At 38.6% G+C, this 20,272-nt stretch overlaps 2 protein-coding genes across 8 annotated transcripts in view; both read right to left on the bottom strand.

Annotated features, from left to right (window-relative positions):
• Nucleotides 1-252: 252 nt before the first annotated feature.
• On the bottom strand, nucleotides 253-2,603 carry endouc (endonuclease, polyU-specific C). Its single transcript, XM_008311994.3, has 8 exons — nucleotides 2,482-2,603; nucleotides 2,283-2,339; nucleotides 1,968-2,067; nucleotides 1,772-1,883; nucleotides 1,574-1,695; nucleotides 1,049-1,161; nucleotides 787-937; nucleotides 253-711 (listed from the first exon to the last, which is right to left on the bottom strand). The coding sequence occupies exons 1-8, from the start codon at nucleotides 2,490-2,492 to the stop codon at nucleotides 436-438; spliced, it is 942 nt and encodes a 313-aa protein (XP_008310216.1). The 5' UTR covers nucleotides 2,493-2,603; the 3' UTR covers nucleotides 253-435.
• Nucleotides 2,604-3,414: 811 nt separating this feature from the next.
• ppfibp1b (PPFIA binding protein 1b) overlaps nucleotides 3,415-20,272 on the bottom strand; it is an 18,147-nt gene continuing 1,289 nt past the window's right edge. The window contains exons 1-27 of one of the 7 annotated variants that reach the window (XM_025056185.1): nucleotides 18,171-18,570; nucleotides 15,223-15,303; nucleotides 14,808-15,013; nucleotides 14,129-14,218; nucleotides 13,922-14,035; nucleotides 13,692-13,823; nucleotides 11,998-12,090; nucleotides 11,750-11,867; nucleotides 11,407-11,439; nucleotides 10,550-10,611; nucleotides 10,359-10,443; nucleotides 9,592-9,722; nucleotides 9,393-9,490; nucleotides 9,225-9,282; nucleotides 8,865-9,039; nucleotides 8,037-8,069; nucleotides 7,271-7,412; nucleotides 7,046-7,177; nucleotides 6,719-6,869; nucleotides 6,534-6,645; nucleotides 6,030-6,118; nucleotides 5,805-5,927; nucleotides 5,589-5,711; nucleotides 5,319-5,507; nucleotides 4,931-5,095; nucleotides 4,508-4,573; nucleotides 3,415-4,409 (exon numbers count right to left, since the gene is read on the bottom strand). In XM_025056185.1, the coding sequence (XP_024911953.1) occupies nucleotides 4,326-4,409; nucleotides 4,508-4,573; nucleotides 4,931-5,095; nucleotides 5,319-5,507; nucleotides 5,589-5,711; nucleotides 5,805-5,927; nucleotides 6,030-6,118; nucleotides 6,534-6,645; nucleotides 6,719-6,869; nucleotides 7,046-7,177; nucleotides 7,271-7,412; nucleotides 8,037-8,069; nucleotides 8,865-9,039; nucleotides 9,225-9,282; nucleotides 9,393-9,490; nucleotides 9,592-9,722; nucleotides 10,359-10,443; nucleotides 10,550-10,611; nucleotides 11,407-11,439; nucleotides 11,750-11,867; nucleotides 11,998-12,090; nucleotides 13,692-13,823; nucleotides 13,922-14,035; nucleotides 14,129-14,218; nucleotides 14,808-15,013; nucleotides 15,223-15,286 (2,868 nt within the window). In that variant the 5' untranslated portion in view covers nucleotides 15,287-15,303; nucleotides 18,171-18,570 and the 3' untranslated portion in view covers nucleotides 3,415-4,325. Of the gene's footprint in view, nucleotides 4,410-4,507; nucleotides 4,574-4,930; nucleotides 5,096-5,318; nucleotides 5,508-5,588; nucleotides 5,712-5,804; nucleotides 5,928-6,029; nucleotides 6,119-6,533; nucleotides 6,646-6,718; nucleotides 6,870-7,045; nucleotides 7,178-7,270; nucleotides 7,413-8,036; nucleotides 8,070-8,864; nucleotides 9,040-9,224; nucleotides 9,283-9,392; nucleotides 9,491-9,591; nucleotides 9,723-10,358; nucleotides 10,444-10,549; nucleotides 10,612-11,406; nucleotides 11,440-11,749; nucleotides 11,868-11,997; nucleotides 12,091-13,691; nucleotides 13,824-13,921; nucleotides 14,036-14,128; nucleotides 14,219-14,807; nucleotides 15,014-15,222; nucleotides 15,304-18,170; nucleotides 18,571-20,272 lie in introns of those variants that run through there. The other 6 variants (XM_017033208.2, XM_008311990.3, XM_008311989.3 and 3 more) reach the window with 6 other exon arrangements.

Genomic DNA, 20,272 nt, shown 5'->3' with positions numbered 1-20,272 from the left:
AAGGAAAATTTAAACTTTACTCTTTGGTCAAATGCTTTGCCTTTCACCCCAGCTTTTCAACAGCACATCGTTGTCCATGTCTTTTACACCAAGTTATTGTTTCCCTAAAAACATTGTTTCTGAAAAGTCTTGAAAAGGTAACCAGAGATATTTTACGGCCATTGTAACCCTCATATTAGGAATTTGATTTGAAACACTGACATCTAAATTAAGATCGTTTTTGTTGCTGGAGTCAAAGAAGAAAACAAAATACTTTTTTTTAATAAGTCTGTTGTTTTATTTATATTGTTAATGATGATATATGTTACAAACTTGGATAACAACACGTGTCCTGGCCGAATCTTTGCACATCAATCTTGTGATATTAATGCATGATACAACTGTCAAAGATTAAACAGAATACACAAGACCAGTCATCGTGAATCAGACGTCACTTCAATGTGAGTGCTGTGTCAAATGTCTGCTGTTGCTGCTCATGAGTTTGGGATACGCGGTGCCAAGAGAGCGTCCATGTCTGATGACCACCAGCTCTATCTGACACTGGTCGATGTTGACCAACACCGTGGTACTCCTCTCTGTGTTCATCAGGAAGATAATGGTGAATACCGCCATCTCAAACTCAGGGCTGGTGCCAATGAAGGCACTCGCGACAGGCTTGATCACACCGTGCCAGCTGAACTGGAGGTTCAGGACATGGTCGTCCTGGTCCGGCTGGAGACAAGAGACTTAGATAAAGTATTGCAGTGAAAGATTAGGCTTTTTAGACACTTAGCACAAAGCACCTACTAGGTCATGAGCTTTGGCTTTGTAGCCCTTGTAATCCAGATGTGTGTTTTTTTCCTGCAGGTAGAACTGAATCCAGTTGTGAAAACCGACAAGTTCTGTTCCAGATTTTGTTTCTCCAACAAAGACATGTTCAAATCCACAGGAGTCTGGGCTGATCACATTTTACCAGAAAAAAACATTACTGCCATTCACAACATGTTTTTTTTCTTTTTTGTAGAAAACAGTACAGTAAAGAAGTACAATAGCTGTTCAAGTGTCTCACCCTATGTTCCTTTGTCTGTGGTACAAGTTGAACCAGATCAAACGCAGCTGATTCTTGAAGGCCCTCAGGTTTGAGCTGGACTGTCGTTTACTCACCAGATACCGGTGAGCTCGCTGTGGACAAATCACATTTATTGTATTGGATTTCTAAAAAGATCTTGAGCAGGACCTTCTAAAAATAAAAATAATCAAAATAAGAGAAAAATAAATAAATTCAGAATATTTAAATATTTACGTCACTAGTTCTGCCACAAAAGTTTAGAAAACAATCTGCCACAGCTGTTCAATTCAATGCTTTTCTCACAACCTCAGGCTCTGAGTGTCCACATTTTTCCAGGGAGTCTCTACGGGGGCGAGTGTGGAGGCCAAAACAACATTCCACAGCTGCAGACAGCTGTTTCAGATTGTTCTGTTATTCTGTCTCTAACATGTGTTCAGCTGTGAACTGAAGCAGGAAGAAGCAAACCCATTGTAATATGTAAAAATCATGCATCTTTTGAGGGCTTAGTGTGTGACTTATATACACCTTCATGACTTCAGTCTTCAAGACAGCATCCAGGAAGAGATTAATCTCAGTCAACTCCTCTGCTGTGACTTGTTCTGCCACACCTATGGACCGCTCATAGTTGTCCAAGAGTGTGATCAGCCCTGCAGGCACATAATCACATTCACTGATTCAGTGAAACCAAACACAGCCTGATTCATAAAGCTGCTGGAGACCTACTGGAGATGGTGGTTACGTTCCGTAGTTTGAGCTCATTGACATTAGAAAACAGAGGCAGTGCGGCGTGGTCCTGTGTAACATTGCTGCCCGGGCTGACAAAACTGGCTTTTCCCTTTTAAAATCAAGCACAGTTAAAATAGGGTTTTGTACAGCAGCAATCAAGACTTGTATGTCTAATCATGGCCGACCTCCTCACCTGGACTGATATTGTGTAATCTATGCCTGGGGTCATGCGGTTTACATCCAATGTCCACAGCTCATTGAAAAGAGTGGACAGTTCCTGATTTAAGACAGGTCTGTTACACAAAAAAAGTGCAGAAATTAGTCAAATAATGCGGAAAAAACCCTCTTTCAGTTACCATGAAAATATCAAACAGTCCCATAAACAGCAATTTGTGAGCAACACTCTTACAACATGTTTTTAAGTAGTAAAAATTCATTGCTGCATCATGTCCTTCACATCTATAAAGTCCCTCTTAGGACATACTTTCTTCTATGTGAGCAACTGTACCTTGATGCTTTCAGCCCAAAGAGAAAAGATGATAGAATCAGGATTACGCCACAGCACCTACACATCAGACACATCACACAGGGCATCACGTTGATTCGATAAGTTTTTGTGATAAAAACATTTAAAACTGAAACTACATTTTAGCAGAAGTAAACTACAATTTTACATGTATGTTATAATTAAAGACTAATATACTTACTTTAAAGCCATTATAACCACGGGCGGGACTCGGATACACTTCTTTTGTCCGTCCACACAAGACGCTGGAACGATACACTGACCATTAACTGCACATGCGCCAAATTCAACGCATCTTTAGTGGTGAAGACACCAGGGGGCACCGTTAAACCTTAGTTTCAATCTATATGGTAGGCTAAGATTAGACTGAAGAATCCTTGTAAAAAGTATTTAATTGTAAATCGTACAAAATCATACAGCATAATGCTTTTTGTCAACTTTATCTTTTATAGTTTACTATGACTTTATAATGTATTTTCTACATTTCTGCCCTTCGTAAAACAGACTTTAAATGCTGAGAGTTCTCATGTATCTGTAATGTCTGTACTGGTATAAACAGCAATGAAAATAACACTAACTCCTGTACATGTTTACTGGCCCATTCAGTTTTAAATCTGTGGTGAAGTTCACTTCACACAGGATGTCCTATCCTGGAGTAGATGAACCAGCTGAACAGTTTATGTGGTTCCAGATCCCAAGTCCTCATACCACGAGTGGTGAGGGCAACGGAAAAATGTAGAACCAGCCAGCAGCAAAACCATTCCTAAATAGGGGTTGTCCAGCTGATTGCCTCTCCTTTCCACCTGTTGTCCAATTTGTACAACAGGAGGTGAAATTGATAAAAGAGCAGTGTAACTTTTCAACTGTAATGTCTATGACCCTGCTGTTTGACTCTGAGTTACACAGCAGTATATTACATTTTATCGTGCATCAACAGTAATGTAATTAGTTATATGTCAAAGCAGGAATAATAAACCTCTGAAATTCAATATTAGTTTTTGTGCAAGTGCATCATCATTGCTGTTCAACCTGTCTGAGGGGTTTTTATTCAGTTTTGTGAAAGGATTCAAATTCTGTTTTAGGTCTAATTCAACAGAAAAAAAAGAGTTCCAAATTCTGCTTCAAATCTTTAATGGTCATGTTTTCAGAACAAATCTAAGCTTTTAGAAAATGTTACATTTGAAACAATGTTTCAATTTCTGCCCCCTGTACCTTATAGAATGAACACATTTAATTCGATCAAATTCAATTTATTTAAATGACTTTATTGATCCGTATCCTACGCTACTTAACCTACTTAATATTAATAAAAATTATTTGTCCAAGAGGTAAATTACAAAATGCTTTTACACAAGTACTACTCTGTCAAAACTCTTTGCAAAATTGCTTTGAGCCGTAAGGTCTTTTTTTTAAATAAGTTTATTTAAAATAAATGATGTGTGTGTACTGTATAACTGTGTTAGATTCTAAAACCATGCAACCTACTCTTTAGGTTTTGTAGTCTATGATATGAATTTGTGCAAATGCATGCAGAATATTAAGGTGGACTAACTGTGAAGTCTCCGGAGTAGACATGATGCAGATTTATGTTCTGTGGGAAGCACAGCAGCTGTCTTCTGTTATTACTTTACACTGACGTCTTCTCCTCTTCATTTTACACATACATAGTCCCTCTCTCTTTCCCAATATTTATCAAGTCAATTTAGATGACATGTGTTAAATCCTAATTGGCTCAGTCTAGATATAATCTGTCTGCTGGATCACACTTGAGCTCGCTCACAGAAAAAATACAACTAAAAATGTAAAGGAGTAGAAATGTTCTCCAGAAACCAGCTGGTATGTTCCCTCTGTCATCAGATGACAGTAATGAGACAAACACCATCATTCAAAAAAGAAAAAAAAGAACAAACAATTTTGGCTCATCTTTGATTTTAACAATACAAAGAAATGTGGCAGAGTTTCTGGAAGCCACGTTGGTGAAAAATCCTCGGCGCATCTTTTCCAGGATTTAGAAAGTTGACCGTCTCATGCATTTGAGTCCTCGTCTGTCACACTGGAGTTTGGTGAATTTGAAATTTCCTTGAAGAACTCGTCATCTTTCAGCATGCTCTGGTAAATATAAGAATAAATATATATGAGACCTTCATTATCATAATTGGACACACATCATATAGAACAGTATTTCCGCAAAAACGTCAGATTCTTACAGTCAGGTTTTGAATTCCCTCGGAAAAGGCTCCAATCTGTCTCACGGTTCCTTCAGAGTCCTCCATCTGCAGGAGAAGCAACAGCACAGATTCTTAATACAACATCACAGCTGTTGATAACACTTTTAGTGTCTCCTCTGAACCACAGTGTGTCATATGATACAACAGAATGTTGCCTTTCCTCAGTCGAGTGTTTTTTTGGTCAGATTCAGAGTTCATCACATGCGAGTCAGTGTTGTCAGTATCTTTGAACCGGCAATTATCTGATTAAACGATTAATACAGCGAACTGAGTGAAGTAACTGAAGGGAGAAAAACCACTGAAACGTTGGCCTGAGTTTTAAATGTGGAACAGACAGAAGCACACACCTTTGATTAGGTAATAATGAACTGATTTTCATCAGCCCTGACATGAAATACTGACCTGTTTAAGCCTGTCAAGGTCATCTTCATAGATCTGCAGCTCATAGTCTTTCTGGAAGCTTCTGCTTTTAGGCATCTCCACGTCCATGGGACAAACGTACTCCTCATTCTCATCTTGCCTCTTTTTCCTCAGAGTGCCAAAACTTCCAAAAGATAATTTCTTTGGCTGTGTTGTATGAAAGGGAGGGAAGAATTACATACTTTTTATGTTTTGTTTTGCTAAAGGTTTTTAAACAGTTACAGCCTATACACAAGTTTGATCCTGCTTTTCTGCTGCATAGATTAGGTAAACACAGAAACATCAGACGGGTTCGACCTACCCTTGGGCCAAAATGAAGGGCAAAAAGTTCTCAAAAAATGTGTTGAATTTATCTCAGTACAGCAGTTACCTTGACTTTGGTGGCAGCTGTGAGCAAAACGTAGTCTGGGTTTTCAAGACACTCCTGTTTCAGCTGCTGGGCTTCTGAGCCAATGAGCAAGTTAAAATGTGTGGCAAGGTGGCGACGCAACAGAGTCTTGTTTGGGGGAATGTTTAGCAGCAACGCCATCGCCTCCACGTTAAACCTTGGCTCTAGAACCTTGAGATACAAACGGTTAGGAATGAGTGTATTTGACAGATGTCTTTCATTCTGTAAATATTAAACGTGATACTTTCTTACCATCAGTCCTCCATGTACACCACTGCCTCTAAGGTTGGGGGCATATTCAGCCAAATCCACAGACCTCAGCCACTCCATTACCCTATGGTTGGTCCACTGGGAAATCTCTGCAGGAGTGGAGTTCTACAGACAGAAGATTCAAAAGAAAGTTGAATGAAACCAAAATACAACATCTACTGTTGTTACTAGTCAACCAATAAACCATTGTGCAGCAACCTCATCCGATGGCCTCCGACGTAAGCAGTTGGGCTCATAGTTGTTGAGTCGAAGCACTTGAATGGCTCTCTTGATACTAAGGTGATGCAGGACACTTCCCACCTTCAGAGAGAGCAGGTCATCCTGAAGGACAAACAGGAAGTTAACTAATAAAATTAAACACAAATTTCAATTTAAACAGAATCGTTGTTGTTCCTGGTGTTAGAGGCAGGACATGTTTCTCACCACTGTCATGTAGTGCAGCATGTGACCGTCCACCCTCCCCTCATCGAACTGGGTCTTATACTGAGGAAGACCGATGTCGTCAAGCCACCCTGTGAGGAAAATCCATTTAACAGTTAATGGACTAAAACAGACGTGGGCAAACTTTTGGACTCACGGGCCACAACTGTGCTAAAATTGAACGGGGGGGCCGGGTCAGGAGCAGATAGATGGAGAGTTTGTGTGAACTAAGATAAATGACATGTAAAAGTCATGTATGAAGGCTAAAATGCTTTTATCATTTCTACGCCATCTATTGGGAAAACGTGGGTATTGCAGGAAAAAAGGCAGAAGTATAATAATGATATAAATAAAAACTAATATATTATCGTTTTTAATTTATATTTGGTGGACTGGATTAAAAAGCTCAACGGGGTGCATGCGGCTCCTGGACCTTAGCTTGCCCATGCCTGGTCTAAAACAACCATATTTCCAACAGAGTTTTGAATCAGCAGTTCCTTTACTCACTAGTGACCCAGTGGTAGTCTAGCTTTCCCTTATTGTCCTCTTCTTCCGAGCCAATTGCCTGCAGAGAGAGCTGCAGCTTTTTTCTGTGCAAAGAGTGTTTTATGCCCAGCTCCTAAACAAAGATAAATAATTAATAAAAAAAAGAAATATATATATAGATTTTTTAAATATATGTACTGACTTACCCTCTCCAGATCATGTTGTGAAGCCTGCAGCAGTGTTTGTCCAGAGGAGATCCATATACGGGCCATGTTCACATAAAGTCCCAGACCCTGCTCTTGCAGCCAGTCACACACCTGATCCTTTGACCAGCGGGCAAAGGGAGCATCAATATCACTAAGACAAAAACAATGGGGAACAGAAACAACAATAAACACAAGGCCTTGTTACAGCACATTTTTTCCCTCCTTCTTCTTCAAAAATTAATCACCTCAAAAGTTTTTGGCACATGAAATTCTACCCAAATATATCACTACCAAGTTTGACTACATAGAGTCTATGCTCAGACTCACGTGTGGACGCGTTGGAGGTCACGTGACCAGCCCAGTCTAGGTCCCGCTGTGGCTCGGACACCGCCTCTCTTGAACTCCGCCGGGGGAAGGTTGTCATCCAAGTTGAACGTAGTGGACTGACTTCTTTTCAACCTAATGAAAAAAGAGATTGAATTCATTCCAAGAATTTGTTGAGTTAAATTAGTAAGTAAAAAATGGCCAAAGCTGAGAACCCTTTGTACATACTTCCCAAAGAGTTTTTTAATCCCTCTAGATTTTTTTGCATTCTCTGGGGTCGTAGGAAGTGTGTGGGTGCTGTCGCTGTTACTCGACCTCTGTGGCAGCCCGGCCAGGTCGAGATGGTCCGTTCCCCTTTGCTCTGTTTCAGCTAAACAAACACATTGTCACAACTTATTATAAGGAAACAGTGTGACAAACGTCCTTTCAACAGTGATACAGAGCTGCATCATGGGACCATGAAAATGCAATAGTCCTAGACCTAGACAGAAAAAGAAAGAGGGAGATCAAAGCTGTAGATAAAACTAATACTACGACCGTACATGCATGAGAAAACAAGATGTCTGACTCAGACTGGGAAAATGCTGCTTTATTTCATCAGAAGTAAAGTTTTTAGTTCGTATGTTTTTAGTATTTACACGATGGAATTTAAGATCCAAATCTACCATGGAAGCTGATATGGATCTTCAAAAGACAGGCCTGTGTTTGGGGAAGTGGGGAAGAGCATAAACAAATACATGCAGGGAGACAGGCAAATCCACATTCATAACAGACTGGCTGTTTGCAGGACAGCCAACAGCGGTGCAGCAGTGGGCAGTGGTGTGGCTGTTAAAAGACGGCAGCTACTGAAAAACAATACGATGAAAAGATAAATCAGCTGAGTGAACGGAAGGTTAGATTTAAATTAGATTTAGTTTTCTTTTCTTGAAAAAAAAAAAAACAAAACAAAAAAAACTACGACAATCCCGCCTGCGGCTTGTGGTCCATACTGTACCTAGCATAGGTGCACTCGCACTCCGGCTGCGGTCTTCATGTGTTATAAAGCACACACAACACACCACAGGGTCCAATGAGAAAAGAACAAGACAAGAAATGCTCATTGAAATAAACAGGATTGAAGAAGTGGAGAAAACAGAACGAAATACGAAAATATATACAAACAGTTCTCTCTCTCACACACACACACACACACACACACTGTGCGATGGCCATACAAATATGCAAAAACAGACTTCTGTGGGTGACAAATTACGGCCCGTATAGTAGACTCCATGGGTGTGGTTGAGGAAAATAAGATGCTGTCTATGGTGGAGGAAAAAACCTTCAAGAAAAATGTCACTATCGGCAGCCGGTCGTTCCCAGTGACCAGTGTTTCCACACTGGCTCCAGTTTTTAGCATTGGTAGAAGGAATGTCCACCGCTCTCAACAACAGTCCCTTTTAATATGAATGTGGTGTATGTGTACAACATTTGCCAATGATAAGATAATATTCAACATATACACAGGTGCATGAAAAAAAGAAAAATAAGGATTTAAAAAATAAACAGAGCAAAAAAAAAACAAAGAGCATAACGACTCTTTAGGGAGAGTCTCATATTAATTTCATTTAAGCCTGTACCACTGTTGTAGAGAGGTCGAACGGAGCAGCTGAATATCACAAAAAAGTTTCTGGCAATACCTTTAATTTTACAGGCTTATTTCAAAAAACAATATTAAATTTATTAAGAGCATATTAAATTATTATATAAAATATAAAATGATTTATAAATATCCTGTAAATAAGAGTTCTCATTAAAGGTGGTAAGTCACATCGGTTCTTACCAAGATTAGGAGAGCTCCCCGTTTTCTTGCCCCCACGGATCTTAAAAAAGCCCTTTCCGAAGGATGAACGAGCCTTCCCCGAGCCGAAAGGTGCATCGTCTGTGGCGGAGGTTGAGGTCGCAGCGGGGTTCAACGGTGGTTTCTCTTTCTTCTTACTTACTTCTTCACTCTTACTCTGAAAGGGAAAACACGGTCACTAACAGCATCAGTGTAGTTCACAGAAGCTTCAACCTCTCTGGCTGTGCTGGTTCTCATACAGTGCATAAGGAAGTCGATTTATTAGATATGTTATGTGACAATAAAAGGCTTTAAATGTGTTAAAAGTCAATAATTCAATGAGAAAATCACATTTTATTTTACCATTTCATTATTTATATCCAGATGTTCCTGGCTGTTTGTCTTTGTAATATCCTGACTGCTGAAAGAAAAACACATTTCATGGTTTTAAAAAGAAAAATATCATAGTATATACATTTTCAAACTTTTTATTTCAGTAAAGCAAGTAATACTGCTGTCATGTATTTCTACCTCTTTACATCTGCTGGAGTAGACTCAAACACTTGTCCTAAGTCTGAAGGACTTGGTGAGGGTGAAGAATTTACATATGGGCCATTCAGAATTTCCAGCTTAAAAAGAAGCAGAACATTGTTAGATCAAGTTATTATTAGTCTTGTATTCATTTGCAGAATGAAAACACTAACATCTAACAGGATTAAGATGTACACACCTCGTCTGGACTTCTTCTTTTCAGTTGTTGGACGTCCGTCACTTCATGTTTTTCTAGCTCCTCAGATGCAGACAAAATTGCTGATGGTGCATCAGCCTGACTCTCCACATGCTCATTTTCCTTGAATTTCTCTGCCATTGAAAGCAAGAAAGATTTAACTGAACAGGAAGAGACAGCTTGCTGCTTGTTTAGCAAAAAAAAGGTAAATTAAAGAAGTGAAACACAATTGTTCAATGTTACATTAATCATTAGTGTTTTTAATAACACAATAATCCGTTCTTTTAAGACTGAACCATGCACAACCCAAGAGAGTTGCATTAAACATTTACAAAAGCTAGGTTTGCTAACAGCAGGGTTCTGTACAGGCTGAAGAGCCTTAATGTCAGGCAGAGCAGGTGCAGTACTTAAAAACTCTGTTCCTGTAACAAAACTCCAAACTGACTCTTGCAGCTTTGTTTGTAACAGGTGAATGTGGACTATACAAGTATGATGAAAGCATGAACGTGTGCAGAGAGGGGGAATGAGGAACTGCAGTGGGAAGAACGTTCTAATTCTCAAGTGATTCCCAAGACAAGACAAATGCTTATACATTAGATCGATGGCTTGGCGAATGGGAAGCCAGGCCTCCTTACAAATCATAAAATGCTCTCGTCTGGCCTCCCTTTGCCTCGGAAAAAAAATGCCATTGCATTAGATATCTACTTAACTACAAAAAAGGATAAGAAAATAAGTTTTGCACACGCACCCACCCATTAATCACTTTTTACCTTTTTTACCTTGCACTGACATCACCATGTCTTGAACTTTCTTGTACCGTTGCAACGATTGTTTAAGTTCTTCAATCTTGCGATCCTGACAAAGTGGAACAAACCCCCCAGGGAAACAAAAAGCAGAGTAAAGCAGGGTTGTGAGAAAGTCTTTTGATAACAAGTGATTCACATTTTGATGCCAAACAAACCTTCTCTTCATTGGCCTCCATCAAAGACTCCACTGCCTTTTTCATTCTCTGCACTTCCACATCTAGGAGGGAAAATAAAAAGTTAGAGACTAAGAACAGTTGAAATGAATAAGCGACACCTGCACATACGAAAGTTAAAACACATTTATGTCACAGAGGCAGCCATATTTAACTTATATTTATTAGTTCATTTCTATTAGTTTATATATTTGAATATACATAATAATTAGGGAAGGCTCAATTTGACACTGTATTGGTACGATATTAACACATATTTACTTACAATATATGGTCACTACTAAACATTATTAGGTTATATATTTTTTTTAAATTTTAAAACCCCTGCCTTAGAAGAAGAGAATAGAAGAAAATAGTTTACTTACTTATATGGAAGGTCAGTGATGGGTGAAGTACCATATATCACATTTTTATTAATGAAAATGCAAAATCAAACCAGAAACCTGGTATTATTAGCAGGGTACATGTTGGTGGTTGTTTTAAGCAGGACAGAAAAGTACAGATATTCCTCAATGGAGGACGTGAGGTAGGAGGACTAGTCAGCAGCCTGAACAGTTAATACAAACACGTCTCATACTCATTCCTGTTTGAGTCACGAAAGCAGACATTCCCTGTTGCTGTTTGAGGTTGGACACTTAACAAAAACACACTGACGGGGCCTTGAACGACCTCAACATTTTCAATTTTAAATCAGTTCAACAGAGTTTGGCTCTGACTGCAGTTATAAGCACTCCAATGGGTTATTATGGACAAGCAACTCAGGTGGCTCATGCTCGTTCATGCAAACAAGACATGGGTGCAGTGTGCATTACGAACACAAACATAAAAACCCCCCTTACGTTTTTCTTTCAGCCTCTTTCTAAGAGTTTCATCTGGATGGACAGAAAAAATATGAAATAAAACTAGTTTGTTGCAGAGTCTAAATTTGTTAAGATCTTTGCCAGGAATAGACAGATATCAATACTCAAATATATTAAAGCTGCTGTCAGCAGGGAGGCAAATTCAGAATGAGAACACTGATATTGAAATGTGTGTCTGCAAACAAATCCTTCAGCTGTTGAAACATGGAACCATTTCATACAGATCAGGACAGAGGCATTTATCTGACAGCAGCTTTAATATTTCACTGAATATATTATGGGAAGTCTTTGTAGACATTTGTCATTCAACCCAGTCTCTCACCTCTTTCTGAGGAATCTCCACTGCTCAAGGCCATGACTTTGAAGCCTGTCTCATCTTGTAGTCTTCTCACATCTCCATCCTTGCCCTCCAGCTGCCTTCTCAGTGCAGCTAGTTCCTCCTGTCCAACACAGGACATCAGTAAGGACATCGTCTCATCACCTTCTCAAGACACACTCTATGGTATGGCTAACAGCAACAGCTACAGCTGCTTTGCTGTGACAGTCTGCTTGTCAATAATAGTTACTCACCATTGTGGACTTAAGTTTCTTTTCATACAGTATTTTTTCACTCTCCATATCTGTTAATCTGTACCGCAACTCATTTATTTCAAGAATCAGATCCTGAAAAAACAAACAAACAAACAAAAAAAAAAACAAATAAAAATATGTAATAAAATTCAAACAAAAAGGCATGTTACAACAAGCTAAACTCCTTCTAAAAAATATTTTTATTATATTTCAATGTGCTAAGAGGAAGAGCCCGTAAAATATGGTAACATCTAGTGATCTGTAATGGTTAATGCAAACTGCATATTCAATAACTGACGAAAAACAATGTAACCTAACGTCAAAAAAACCTTAGCTTTGTGTTACATTCTTGAGGTCAACCTATGTCCCGGTCTCAATCACTGAAAGACTGACGTTACCAAATCTGTCACAAATCAGTGTTAAAACACAGAGAGTTCTCTGGTGTATAGCTTCACGGGCATCACAGCCAAACTCTGCCTATGACTGTCCAGTAGACTACCATCATAACATAACAAGGCATTCAATGACAACAAACAAAGTCGTTGTGGGGCAGAAAGACCTGCACCGCCAGGTGGAAAACAAGGACATAGAATTTAAACTAAATATGTTACAGTATCTGTTTCCTCTCTCTGTGGCAGCTTTACTGTTGTTCCTGACTGTAAGTGATAATGTGGAGGAATTTATTTAAACAAAAAAAAAGAAAAAAAAGAAAAATACTTGACACAGTTAGTATTTTTAGTAACCAACATCTGAAACTGTCTTGTGGAATGCAAATCTATTATTAGTCAAAATGATGTGTTGATTGGAGGCCTGATGTACACACCAGCTCCACACACAATCACTGATTTTCATCACTTTCTAACCCAGAGCGTATTTGTGTTTTGACTACCCGCCCTTTTTGACAAGCCAGCCTCGAGGCATGTTCAATCCTGTCACTGGTCTCCCAGGCTAAATGTTCGACTGGTTCTTCTGGGTACACTTTTTAGGCAACTATGGAACGAAATTTAAAGAACCTACTGAGCCATCTTGACACAAATCTAGGAAGGGAAAATTACTTACATTGTGAGAAGTAAATCACATCAACACACTGCAGCAGTAGTCAGAGAAGATAAAAAAAAAAAAACGATAATGTTGGGAAAATAAATGCCCATCCTTTTAACGTTTTTGATACAAAATCCACACAGGTTAGTGATACGAGAGCAAAAACATTTGTTTTGTTAAATAAAAACACAGCTGATTTTCAGACTGGTGACAAAGCAGAACATCTTCATCCAACACAGGTGTCAGGCAACACTATTAGAGAACAGGACATGCAGTTCCTGGCTCGTTTCATTAGCATTTTTCAAGGTTAAACGTTCTGGAATACGACTGAAATTAGGGAGAACTTTAAATTAGGATTAAGTTATTGGTAATGATCCATAAGAGAGTCAGGGTCTGACAAATGCGTTACAGCTATAGAACAAGGAAAATATGTATTTGTATTTGTGAGTTAGCTTACGTACAAAGAAATAAGCAATCTCTCGTTTTTATTTAAATCATTATATGCCCCATTGTAAGTAGACTTAGCAAAATAAATGTATGGACAAGTCTGTGTGTGTGTTAGCACATGCGTGCGTTAATAAGAAGAAGCAGAATGGACACTGAAAGAAAATCTAAACAAAGAGGACTTCTGTGCAAAAAATGCACTCTCATACCTCACTGTCTCTGAATCTGTCATCAAAGTCCACTCTCTCCTTGTCAAAGTTATTTAATTTCAGCTTCAGGTTGGTCAGTTCAGACATCAGTTCAAGCTTCTGGGTCTCCAGTGCAGCTCTGCACAAAAGCTCCTGGAATGTAAAAATAAGAAAGAAAATAAAATAATACTTCTTTTTTTTAGCAAACAACAAGCAATTAAACTTGATTTACACAGAAAAAAGACACCCACCTGCTGCAGCATCTCCTCTGTGGTATTGAGTTTTTCTCTGTGCTCATCCAAACACAAATCCAGGTCACGGATCTTCTCTCCCTGAGCTTCCACCTGGTCTGTCAGTACACTCACCTACGAGAAACCAAGCCATGGGTTGTGCATTATGAGTCTTGCAGTAGTATTTAGCAAAAAGGTTTGAGGATTTGACTTTGCTGAAGGACTTACCTGGAGCACTAGAGACTCCTTGTCGCTCTCCAGGCGGGACAGTCTTTCTTGATAGTGGTCACCACTACTGAGGGAGATGTGACCATTGGACTAAGAGTAAAATAAAACACAATAATGGACAATGAGTTCTTTTTCTAAAAAAATTAGATTTCAAGATTTCAGTATCTGTTAGTGATCTGAGTGCGGCCGGATGTCCTGTTCTAGTCCGTCAACACAACCTTACATTGCTGGGAAGAAGGCCCGCTCAACAAAGAGTGAGTTAGACCATTACACCAAACTCTGGCGTAGAACCACCAGCACCCTGTTCCTAAGAGGATGGTGTGTTTCTTGCAGTAACAACAACAGCAGGATTTTATCTTGCGTTCAAGCAGCCAAGTTTGGGTAGAATTTTTTTTTTGAACAAAGGACTGTTTGTCCTTCTTGTCACAAAGTTTACATGAAAGACAGAGAGTGAGTTTATTCATGAGCAAACCTGGCATGCAACAGGCAAAATTACAAAACATAATTAGAATTTTGACTTTCAAATAATATCTTTTATTCCAAAGGTTTATTTCTATTTTTTTAAAAGCAATTTAATACATTGTCACTTCAAATTAGTACTGAGTCTGAGATTGTTTGTTATCTTTTTTTAATTAAATATCCAGACAAACTTTGAGATCAATACAAACAATAAACCCACCAGTTGACCATGAAGCCACTCAACCAAACTGTCGGCTGTAGAGTCGGGAATCTGGCAGCGTAAAGTCTCCCTTTCCTCTGTGTCCATCAACTCCAGGACACTTCTTAGATCTTCTAAAAGGTGAAGGGCCCGCAGGTTGCCCATGAAAGGGGAGGTAGGTGACTGGCAATCGTACAAACCATTGGAGTAGTCCAGAGCTTTGGAACCTGAGATAAATAGAGTAGAAACCATTCCCTTCACATTAATAATAACAATATGGTTTCTAAATGTAAGATTGAGCAACTATTCATATCAATCTACTTATATCAGTGATGACTCAACAACAACTCCAGCCTCTCAAAAGCTCAAATCCATCACTTTATTAGGATTTGGCTGAATCAGATTGTTGATGTTTTGAGCCACAGAGGAACATTACCTGCTATAATGCCATCCATCTGCTCCAGAGCAGCTGCCAACATGTCGCTGGCGTCAGACATCATCTTGAATGCCGATAAACCTAAACCAATGAAATAAAAGGAATAATGAATATGATGCAGTAAAACTTTAAACGTGTATCAATGTCATGTTAGTGTAGTAAGATTTGTTTTCTCCACAAATCTAAAACCTAGGTCACAGGTTTCACAAACATCTAATACCATTGTTATATGGCTGCTTAAACTTTTGCTGTTGAAAAAATTGATCCACTTAATATTTAATTTCCTGGCTGTAAGAAAAGCCCTGGGTTGTGACAGGACTTTGGAGGTAGTATCATTTACATGGAGATCAAGACTTGAACAAACGTTCTGTTTCAACACTGAAGAAGAACATTAATGATCTCTTTGGACAATTTGATTGGTGTGTACAATTTTAAATTTTAATCTGGCCTTTGAGATTTTTGACACATTTGTACAGCACAGTAGATGCATCTCAATCATTAAAAGCTTGTGCATGCCCAAGTCATGAGTGTATGAAAAACAGAGGGGCGTATCTTTTACCATAGCCTTCCCGGATTGCTGGAGCAATCACTATGCTCGTTTACTTGACGAGATCAAGATAAGAAAACAATGCCAAGACCAAGTCTCAGACATGACGTTAGTGCCGCGGGCTAAAACCTTAAACGTCACTTCAACAAAGTTCTATGCTTAAATATTTATATATATATACAACATTTGTTATACAAATAATTACATTAATTACATTTTTGATTTTGTAGCAATGGCCTTTATTAAAAAGTTGTGTTCCCCCGCAGTAGTTTCCAGGGCAACAGGTTGTTTTCTAACATATTTTGCAATATGTAGCAAAATTTGTAGTAATTGTACATAGGTTCAGACTAGTTACACTGCCACTAGGAGTATACCACGGTAGTATGTTTTTATTACTTCCAAAAGGTTCAATTAAACACAAACCTGAATCTGATTTTTAACCATGATGTGTGACTTAATTTTTAATCTAATCTTAATCTAATTTTGATTTTTGGAGGTGTATCAGAAATCATTGATGAAATACAACTTAAAACCTATCTTTTTCTAATTCCACACCTCCCGTACATAACCTGAAAAACACACACACACACACACACACAAGCGCCCACCTTTGCCTTTAATTATCTGCCGCCTCTTTTCCTGGGAGTGTCCAACACTGGGACGTGGGACCATTTTTAAACTTTATAGGAACCACCCACAGGCCATGTAACAGACTGTTATTTCAGCATTCCTGTGGTCACTTGTTCCATTATATGTAAAATGAGAATGCACTAACACATTAGAGTGTCACAGCACACAGTGGGAAGTGTGACTGTAATAAAAGGCTGTCCTACTTCTTAAACAAAAGGGAGAATCGGACATGGCATTAAAAAAAGTAAATCTACAGATCGTCAACTTTGACAGTGATGCACTTCTGCTTTATTATGATTTGGGAAACATGGTTGATACGACCTTCTGTAGGATGGATGCAAATATACTACTTTCTAAAACATGCTTTTTTTTTAACTTAAAAGTCCCCCATGTTTCTAAGTCCTCAATTATTGTGGTCCTCTATCCTGTGGTCTCTTATCTGGACCCTCATTTCTGCTTCTTTCTTGCCACCTAAACAGCACATTTTTGTGCATATCGGCTTATAATTCTTATAAGTTCACTAAAGCAAATTGGACACCCAGTATGTTAACAAAAATAAAATTAAAATGTGAGGTTGGCACTGAACTTTACACATAACAAAATCATTTGAAACAACATAATTTCAGGAAAAATGAGATGTGCTGGCCCTTACAAATAGTTCCCATTTGTCTAAACTTACTATCAAAAGAGATGTCACAACCAAGCATTACAAAACAGAGCCCATCATTGTCCACGATGAGCACCCTAACACTTAATGTAAGACACAAAAGGAGGACTATTGTTCACAGCTTCAGGGTGTTTGACAGAAAAAGAAGGCGGAAAAGGAAGTATTTTCTTTTTTGTTCCTTGACTATTTAGTAATCTTAAAAAAAAAGTTTGGGAAATAAACAATTAGACAAATGTATATGAAAAATATGGACACTGTTCATTGTGGAAAAAAACAGCTATATAGGAAAGACCAGATTATAGTTGTTGTTTATCTGTCACATAATTCTGATTTATTGTGGAATAAATCTCTCCTAAGGAGATAGCAGATATGTTCTGCACTGCTCTTTACGATAGCGAAGTTAAAGGTATTTGAAAAAAAAACAAAAAACATATGGCAAACGTACTGGTGCACACATTGAAGGACGTTAGCTTCCTGAGAATAGTAGTCTGCTTGTTCCTCTCTTGTACATAACATACAGTACATTTCTCTTCAGTCCAGCCTAATTTAATTGGACGCCTACATGCATGTTACCCATGACAGTAACTGGTTTAGTACTGGCTCTAGCCGTCTACCATCTCCTTGGCATTATTTACATTTAAGAACAGATGATATGGTTTTACACTACTTAACTCAAATTGTCCAGAAATACCCTGTAATTTTCCCAACACCATTTCAAAACTTGACAAGTGTTACACTGGAGGTCAGAGGTCTAAAGAGTTGGCAGCTATAGCGAGAGGAGACCTATTTCACTAACAATCAGGTGAAACGGGATCAATTGCAAGCGAGTTGGGAAGAATTAAGGGCACAGAAAAATAATAATAAAAAACAAACAGTCAATCATACATTTGAGAGTGAGCCACTTCAGCAGGTAGTCGACAAAACCGACGCCTCAATGATACATGACATCACGGTAAGCGGTGAAAAGAGTAAGTCTCACTGCTTTGATTTTCTTGGGCATTAGAAATAAATGTGTGTTTTCAATGGGCTCAGTACTGTCTCTTACCAGAGCCAGAGGGATTAAAAACATGCTATAAGATACTAGACAACTGGGTAGAGAAGTACCTCAGAGCCTGTGGACGGTAGTACTGGAGGTTGTCATTAGCAGAGGTCCACAGGGCGTGACAGTGATGATGTGTACATTTGGCTCATTCACTCTTTTTTGTCTGCTGTCAGTCCTTGATCTTTGAAGACTACTGATTTTCTTCATGCCAAGTCCAACATCCCTGGTTTCATTCTGCTTGAAGTAATTCAGCTTCTTCATGGAAGAATCCTTATTTTCCCTCAGTTTCACCTTGCCTTCACAGTGTATAATTTTTTCCCAATCCTTCTCAGGGGTTAGAAACAGCACCTGTAGCAAATTCATCTTATTTTTCAGAGACCTCATGTTCCCCATGATGGTGGGTAGGGTGGTTCTCCTACTCTTCATTCATACCTTAGCTGTGGCTCTAGTGCTCTACAGTAGCTCTCGCCAGGAATCGACAACTGTAGAGTATGATTAAGGGTATGCATGAACCACTTATCAACAATTACAAACTGCAAAACAAGTGAATTGCACCACAATAATATATTTTCCAATTTATGAGCTGTGATCTCTTCAGGTGAGGGGACATTGAACCCATACTCAGTAGATAAGCTTTATTAGAAAGAAAGAAAAAGAGAAGCCCTGAAGCCACTCGCTCTAAAGGGACAATGTTTACAACAGTCTTACAGCACATCTAAATTTCCCTACCTGTACTCATACAAGTGACAATAGTAAAAAAAAAAAAGTCAGTGGAAAAGGGGAATTTAGGATACATCCAACTGCACTTTCTTTAAACATTTTTTTGTATCCAGGTTTCTTAGTTTAAAATTTGAGGTCACATGGTTCCCAGTCTTACCACATAATGACACCTTCTGAATTGTGAGTTAGACATGCCTTGACCTAGTCTCTACTCTCATACAATGTTTACATGAAAAGTTAATTCTGGCTTGCATACCTCATCCTGTTTCACCACAAACAGTGAAATTGAACATTAGAGAATGGTGTCATGGCAACGTGGTTGAGATTTGATTTTAGCAATTACCTCATGGTGTTTTTTGGCACAAACCACAGTGGTTTGCCAAACAAAAGTTGTCTACAAATATTTATTTTATGAGCATGTTGTCAGCTACTATTTAGATGTGCAATGTGCCAGGGCTGATGGTATTGTCTCTACACATAAGGAATTAAGCTAGCTGTCCATGTAAGCAATGAAGCTAGCTGTCCATGTAAACCGAGTCACTGAGCACAGACACAGTGGAGTCATTCATCACCGGCCTGTAGAGCACTGCTCTGGAATAACCTGCAACTATTTTCAATGTGGAAAAGCAGGGAATACCTCAGGAGCAACATTACAGCCCAACCATAACAGATGACATGATAATGTAATACAGTTGTAAAAGCACATTATTCAAAGAATACCTTTTGGTGGAAACATAACATAGGAGTTATTTCAAGTGACTTCAGATGATTAAAAACTATTACATTAACCCTTCTGTTGTAGGGACATTTGGAGAATTTCATTTACAATAGGCAGTGACACGCACCCCCCCCACCACCATTTTTTAGGGTGATTACATTTGGACATTGAAAAAAAGGGTAAAAGGCTGTTTAAAGACACAGTAGGACGAGTTTGGTAGATTTAACAGCTGAAGGTTTACACACAACAAGCATGTTTTATATGGTTGGCTGCACAGTTCCAACTTCTACTAGCATTTCTTTTACATGCATACCTGCAGAAAAAACAGAGAGAAGGCTCTAATTTTAACAACAAGGGTTAGGCTAAAATGCATGTGAAAAACTTGCAATAGATTTCAAGAGAGTAAATCACACAAATAGAGAAAACAAAGCGAGATGAGAGATGTAATCTCTGATGTACAAACTGGAGTGTGACAAAACCAAACATGTTATTGGAATTAGATCATAGTGAGTTTTGAGTATCTCTGTGGTACCTGGTTTGTAAACAGAATTGTTTAAGCGTAAACATTGTGGAAAAAGAAAAGGAATGAGTAATTTGTTTAGCATTAAAACAGCAGCAAAGTGTTCAAGTAAAGTTACTGCCCAATTCAAAAGGATGGGAGAGAGAAATATATAAAATACCAGCATATACTGATAAATACATTCAAACATACAGTGTGTTTGATTT

This window comes from Cynoglossus semilaevis, chromosome 6, assembly GCF_000523025.1.
Source record: "Cynoglossus semilaevis isolate Cse_v1.0 chromosome 6, Cse_v1.0, whole genome shotgun sequence".
Taxonomy (NCBI): domain Eukaryota; kingdom Metazoa; phylum Chordata; class Actinopteri; order Pleuronectiformes; family Cynoglossidae; genus Cynoglossus; species Cynoglossus semilaevis.
The sequence above is the reverse complement of the archived record's forward strand: the minus strand, read 5'-3'. Positions and strand labels throughout refer to the sequence as shown.